This window comes from Nannobrachium achirus (genome assembly GCF_963921795.1).
Source record: "Nannobrachium achirus genome assembly, chromosome: 16".
Taxonomy (NCBI): domain Eukaryota; kingdom Metazoa; phylum Chordata; class Actinopteri; order Myctophiformes; family Myctophidae; genus Nannobrachium; species Nannobrachium achirus.
Window position 1 is genome coordinate 36,171,466 of NC_137823.1, and position 7,500 is coordinate 36,178,965.

The following is a 7,500-nucleotide window of genomic DNA, read 5'->3' on the forward strand; positions in this document are numbered from 1 at the left end:
CCTTGAGACTGAGGCACTGTGCTCCCCCCCCCCCCCCCCCCCCACACACACACACACACACAACCGAAGATCGCAGTTTACCATGAGAAATGTCACAGCTTGTCCGTGTGTATAGATGTGAAGCCGTGTGTGTACACATTTTTTTACAGTCTACGGGTTGGTTCCCTTGTGTTCCCTTCCCACAGGTGATATCACAGGTGACAACACCTATGTAAAAGTCCATATATGGGTATTCCCCAGAATCCCTTTTATGCCCATATATGAAGATCCCTGATGTCATCAATATATATCACTGGCCAGATGGCCAAGGCGTTCAGATAGGGATCTCCATGTATGGGCATAAAATATATTGTAGTTGTGATGTCATGGGAACCACCCTAACATATCCCTTTTATGCCCATATATGGAGATCCCTGATGTCATCAATATTAAGCCCAGGACTTCATATGGGAATGCCCATATATGGAGGAAGACGGCCCATATCTGTGCGGCTGGTTCAGACATGGATCTCCATGTATGGGCATAAAAGGGATGTACTATATACGGGTAACTGCTCCGATATATTACCTCACTGAGACTGGATTAAGGACTCAAAGCACTTCATAACCACTTTCACCTCCATCATCGATGGTCATCTACCGTAGTCAATCTCGAATGTTTTGTTTTCCTTTTTGCAAACCACGTCGTCTCTTATCGGTGCCAACTCTTCCCGACGACAAACACAGCTTCCTTCTGGCTTTTTGTAATTGCATTCCAAGGGTGCCAACCGAATGTCCCCAGGAAGGTTGGTGCCTATGGTTTCTTCCGACCATCGGTGTATGAATGGGTGAATGTAATGCACAATCTCTGTAAAGCGCCTTGGATAAAGGCGCTATATAAATGCACCATTGACCCATTACCATGACAAAAAAACATTGGAGATTCGATGTTTCTGCCCGACTTTGACGATCTACAAGCTGCTGTTGTTTGGGACGGCTTTGTGTTGCTGATGATGTGCTGATGTATTGAGCTGTGAGCGACTGACACGGTTCATATTAGCTGCTTTTCTTTTAATTATTGCGTGTCCCGAGGGAGTCGGCTGGAGTAGTTAAACAGAGGAATCAGCATTAAAGCAATTATTGGATCAGAATGAAATGAATACAATCTTGTCATCTGTAATCATTGGGGGCATCTATGCCTGGGAGAAAAACAGCTCCTCAGCAGTGGTGGAAAGTAACTAGGTACATTTGCTTAGGTATTGTACTAGTATTTCCAATTTTCAGTTCTTTTGCTTCTATTCCACTACGTCTCAGAGGCAAATATTGTACTTTTACTCCACTACATACATTTTGTTACCTATCACCACAGCTCCACAGACCTTTGTGTCTGAGGGGTGTATTAGATCACATTTATTTGAACAGCTTTGGGTGGTCTAACACAGTGTGTCTCAAAGTGTGAGAAACACTGTGGTGGTCCGGGGACCACCACCAGGGACCTTACCGGTCCATTTGGTTCCATTTCTACGCTCAGCAGTATGGGGATCCATGGCCTAATGCCTGACAAACTGAGGGTCGTTTGAGAACTAACTGGTCTAGCGGATTACGGTCGTTATGGGTTCACCTCTTGCATACAACCTAGTGGCAATGTTATCCTCTCTCTCTGTCCTCCTTCATGTCACATATGGGCTGGTGTATTTATATACAGTATAAGCCCCTTTTCCACCTAAAGAACTTTGGTTCTAGACAGGGGTGTCGCACCAAATTCTGGGCCCTGGGTACAAGGATTCAGTGCGGGCCCCCCATGAATGTTCTTCATGGGGGGGGGGGGGGGGGGGGTTTAAACCATTTGACTTGGAATGCATTATTACGCATTATTTTGTGCTTTATAACTATTGAAAAATATAATAATAAAAGTTTTGAATATTTCGAATCCTTCTAAGGTTTTTTTAAACCTGTTTCCCATCTCAAAATATCTAGTTCCAGGGACCCTCCAGAAGCAAAATTTTAGTTACAAATGTTCGTTTAAAAATACATTCAAAGATTTGCACACATTTTCACGACTTTTCAAAAATAGCAGATATACAAGCTCACAGCACGGCACCGACACTCTGTGTCATATTCTTCAGTAGCTAAAGTATAAAATAATCCCAGGCCCCTCCACCTTGGGCCCTAGTAACTCAGTCCCACTTCCCCCCCCTTGTGACGCCCCTGCTTTTCCACCAATTTTAAGCACCAGTTTTCGCTGACATACTGTAGCTGAATGGTTAGAGAGCCCACCTGTGGAGCAGTAGTCCCCAATTGCCCTAGGTTCGATTCCAGGCCTGGGCAGCAATGTGTTATACTGTATATGATTGGAAATTCAATCGAAAATGGCAGATACAGTTTCTCCTTTCCTTTCCTTTTTTTGTAATTATGATTTTTCGCATTTGCATCTTCCAATGTAGAATAGTTGAAACTATTGGTTCCCAGTTCAGGGCAAAAAAAACAAGTACACAGGCGCTCTCTCTCTCTCTCTCTCTCTGTTGTTTTCAGTGGAAACACTCTGAACTGGCTCGAAATTAGGCGGGGAAAAAAGAACCAAACTGGCTCAACCCCGGTAGAAAGGTGGCCACAGAGTTGAGGATCAAGTCAAATCAAATCATGTTTATTTATAAAGCACATTTAAGAAAACAACTTTCGTTGTACCAATGTGCTATACAGACATTTCCTCAGCACAACAAAAACAAACGAAAACAATGAGGTAAAAGCCAGAAGAACGTACAGTATCAGGAGGATTCGAATGCTTGCGAGTGAAACAGGGTTTTGAGCGTGGATTTAAACGATTCAATGCTATTGGAAGCTGCGAGGATAATGCATTGCATTAGTAGAGTTCATGAGTAACAAAGTAATATAACACATTACTTATTGTGTGTGTGTGTGTGTGTGTGTCTGTGTGTGTGTGTGTGTGTGCGTGCGTGCGCGTGTGTGCGTGTGTGTCGCACTGCAGCTGCAGAGCGATTTGGACCAGGAGTACCAGGACAAGTTCCGCCGGCTGCCCGTGGAGATCCAGGAGTTTGTTCAGGACAGCAGCAAGGCCAGGCTTAGCGACAGCGGCTTCACGGGCAGCCTGTCCATCTCTTCCACCATGGAGCGGCTCAGCCACAAGGCGTCCCAGTCGGAGGACGACACCGAGGAGGGCTCGTCGGAGCGCGTCTACGACACGCCCCTTTAGAGACTGTAGCCACGCCCCTTTTTCATTCACACACTGGACCCCGAGTTGCCCGGGCAGCGTCCGCGTCTAAACGGATCCAGGATAGGACTGCCACCCCCCCTCTCTCCCCCCGCCTTCGGCCCCAATGTTAACCAATGGGATGGATTATTATACCCAGTCTGAACCCGGCGGCGGCTTGGTGAGTACGGTCGTCTCTGCCTCGCCGTGCTGTCTGGTCCAGAGAACCACCTGTAAATAACTTTTTTTTTGTGTGTTTTTGTGGATGTTGTCGAGCTCTGCGGAGCGCTGCGTCTCTTTGGGTACGGCCACAGGATGTGTGACGGAGCACTGACTTTTCACAGGAAATAACTTACTTGAACTATTGCACAGAGAGAGAAATGACTTTGGATTTTCTTCTGTTTTTTGTTTTTTAGTTTTTTTTTTATGTTTTACATTTTAATTCTCAGAACTGTTGGCTGTAGTGGTGGTGGGCGATCGGTTGTTCGGTCGGATGGACGGACGGACTTACGATGGTTGCTATGGTGCCAAGGTTTAGAGTTCACGGTGCACTTCTAGTGGACGTTGGCGTTGCAACTTGAGACGCCAAGTGAAGTCAAATTGTAATCCAACAACTACAATATTCAGCCTTTGCTTCCATCCCTCTAATGCCTGGTTTATACTTGGTTTGTGCGCCAGAGTCATGAGCCGAAAATAGCCGAAGTTGTGAGCTTATAGGCCGGCTATTTTTGTATAAAGGATTAGGATCCACTATTTGTGTATGTATTTGCACTAACTGCTTCCCACATAACCATGTACATTATGAACTCGTATTGTAGCCCAGAGGCACAGGAGGCTAGCTGTTTTTTTCTGTTTAATTCTGACAGAAGTAGGCCTACGTGTTGCTGCTAATTTGTTTTAATACCGTCTGTTTTGCTTTGTACGACACCTGACACAAGTGAGATCATGCGGTATGTTGTCATGTTATAGTTGTTGTTTTTTTATTGTTGTTTTAACGGGCGGTCCTGCAGAGGGCGGATATACAGTATGAAGAAGTTGTTGTACAGTACTTGCATGTATTTTGAACTGTAAATGTTACAGTAGCGCTGTAGCAGCAAAAAAAAAGAAGGAACGAAAAAAAGACACTAATTCACTGTAATTGTACTCTTGTACAGATAATTCTTATCACTGACCCACACTATTTCAAATACTTTAATCTGAAAACCACACTGTACCGCTGCCCCACTCTTACACTGGGAGCAACAACTGAATGAAATCAAGGACCTGTATCTTTTACCCTCGCCTCCTCGAGGTTCAGTAAACTCGCCATTCTAACTTGATAGGTGAATGTGGTGAGATGATTACTGGTTTTGTAAAAGTGCTCCCGCATCCGAGTAGTTGGCTTACTTCAGTATAGGCCAGTGGTTCTCAAAGTGGGGTCCGGGGATCCCAAGACTTCCTTGGCCAGATGGAGAGTGTTTCCAGGGGGATTCATTTAGATTTTCTTGATATGTTGAAAGTTGTGTTTTGGGGCTTTTATGCCTTTATTGATAGGACAGCAGACTGACAGGAAATGGGGAGAGGGATGGGGAGCGACAGGCAGCAAAGGGAGCCGGGATCGAGACCCGAATCAGCGACACACTGTCAGGCTACACCGAGCCCATGTGCATTGCCCCTCGACCGGTGGGGGGCGTGCGCCCCTAGATTTTATTTTTAGCACAAATCTTCTCTTTGGGGGTCCTTGGCACAAAACATTTTCCGATGGGTGGTCCACGGCCAAATATATATCAATTTGGGGGTCTTTGGCATGGAAATGTTTGAGAACCACTGCAGTAGGCTACCTACTGGGGAGAGTCTGCGTGTATTGGTGGTGTACATACATTATACATACTGTACAGGAATAACTCTGTCTCTCATTGACAAGATTCACAATATTAAACTTGTTTAATATCCAAGTACCAGCGTTCTTCTTATCGCCAACTGGTTTGTTCTAGGGCTGGGCTAATGTATCGACATTATATCCAGATCGTGATATTAGTCTATATACTGTAGCCTATATCGTCTGGGATTTTGGATATTGTAATCGTGATATGACATAAGTGTTGTCTTTTCCTGGTTCTAACCACTATTTATAACCCTTTCAAAAATGTTTGGAAGTTTTCAAAAAAATAGCAAAAACTGTCGATCTACATTACAAGCTTGACATTTTTTTATTTAATTTTTGTTTTTATTATCACAATACGATATTATCATCACAATATTGATATTGAGGTATTTGGTCAGAAATATCATGATATTTGATATTTAGATTTTGGCCCAGCCCTATGTAGTTCTGTCTTTAATATGAGAGCCCTGTACGGTATATTGCCTGTTCAGTTCTCAAAGCAAAGGGAAGTCTTTTTTTTTAACACTTCCTGTCCGGTGCCATCCATTAAGCTCACAGACAACAGTACAAGTTTGAAATTGAAATATAACATTTCAACCAACGTTCTCTCAAAGTAAAGTTCAAAGCAACGGTTTACCCAAAGTAAACAAGTAAAATTCATGTTCTGTGAGAGTCCCGTGCCTTTTTTATTTCCCAATAGATTTGCCTTGTTTAATGTTGAATGTGTGAATTGTTTAAATTTGCCATTGTATTATATTCTATGAAGCTGTCTGATATTGACTAGACCCGTGTGCACTTTTTAGTATATGTCTACTGAGTAAATGCTTGTGATGAGCAGTATTTGAAATGTGTCTCATAAGAAGAGAGATGTCTTTTTAAAGGTTTTTGTTCAAGTCTTGAAAATTAACCCCCTAATTTAACCCCCCTCATCAACCTAGATGTACGAATTCTGGATTTGTAAATGTGTGTATGACAAAGAGGATAAAACATGAAGTTGATAAAAACCATAGAGTAAAGGGAAATAATTATAATTATGCTTGTAATTAAAAAAAAGGTAATAATAAATGTGGCTATTATTGTACTTTGCTGGTGTGAACCAATGTGTGTCTTTTGATTTGTCATGTTGTGTTTTGTTGCCATATGTTGTTCTATCTAGTTTAGTTTAATTCATACTCCACTGGATTGTGAATTAGTTTTGCTTTGAAATGTGTTATTGTTGTCTTGTTTGATGTATATTATTATCATGATAAACTGACTTGAGATTTCAGTCTTGCGACATGCTCCAGTAGTAGCAAAGACTGCAAGAGCCCGTAGCTAACATGATCGATTTGTCTGGAAATGTTATTTACATTTCTCATAAGATCCCTTAATTAAGTATACAGTACCATGGTGTGCCTACCTCATAAATCTGTTAAATATTTAACAGGCTAATGGGAAAAAACACAGGTTAAAGAGGAAGTACAGTAACAGCAAAATAGAGGGGACGTGCTTTCACAGACTGATTTTCAACATATTTCTCAGAACTATCAAAGGGTTACCACTCACTGTGACAGAGGTTCCCTGTCAAGCAAGAATTAAAATACAAACTCAAGGTGTGTATGTGTCAACACATATGGTTGACTGAGTGTGTACATTTGAGCTTAGAGTATGTGCATGTGCGCGTGCCTGTGTGCGTGCGCCTGTGCACATGCCTGCATGTGAGACGTGTGTGCAGTATACAGTGGAAGTACTCCGATGAGGGGAATTTCGGTCTAGAAGGCTATCTTACCTTTAGATGTACTTATAGCCTACTTTATTTTCTCCCTAAAAGACTGGTTCTGGTGTTTGTTTTTTGTTTTCAAAACAGGCAATTTTGTCCATTTGCCCTATCCGATCACGGCCGACCACAGCTTCAAAAAGGAGCGATTGGTTATATTGTTAATCCGCTTATTAAGAAAGCAGTAAATGAAAACATTTTAACACTCATCTTTTCTTTTTTCTAATTACAATCTAAAATAATAAAGCCTTGTTGTAAAACAAACTAAGTTATCCTTTAACCACTTAAAACCCAGCATCCGTATTGTGGGCTTCGTGTGAGCTTGTCGAGGATCACCTATGTTCGATCAGCTATTTTCTAATTTCCCCACAATAACAGTAAACAGAAAAGACCCTTAGCTTTTATAGAGACCTGAGGGACTTGTGTCCAACACATTTAAGTGGTTAAGTAAAGTAAAAGTAGCTGAATGTAGCTATACTTTTTCCTGCGTGTGCGTGCGCCTCATTAAAGTGCAGCGGAAGGTGGGCTTACCTCGCTGGCCTACTTCCTTTCATCTCCTAGGTAACGGGAGATTCCACCCCTGCCTCAGCAAGGTGAATTAGAGAGAGAGAGAGAGAGAGAGAGAGAGAGAGAGAGAGAGCTCCCATGACTCAATCACTCACGCTGTTAACACTTCCAAGGCCGAGCTGCCCGG

The 7,500-nt window shown here is 42.7% G+C and overlaps 1 protein-coding gene across 1 annotated transcript in view; it reads left to right on the forward strand.

The window, feature by feature from the left end:
* plcb1l (phospholipase C beta 1-like) overlaps positions 1-3,189 on the forward strand; it is a gene marked incomplete at both ends in the record, with an annotated part of 254,020 nt that extends 250,831 nt beyond the window's left edge. Inside the window, one exon of the mRNA XM_080744659.1 lies at positions 2,965-3,189. Coding sequence (XP_080600785.1) covers positions 2,965-3,189 — 225 coding nt within the window. The remainder of the gene's footprint in view (positions 1-2,964) is intronic.
* Between the last annotated feature and the right edge of the window lie 4,311 nt (positions 3,190-7,500).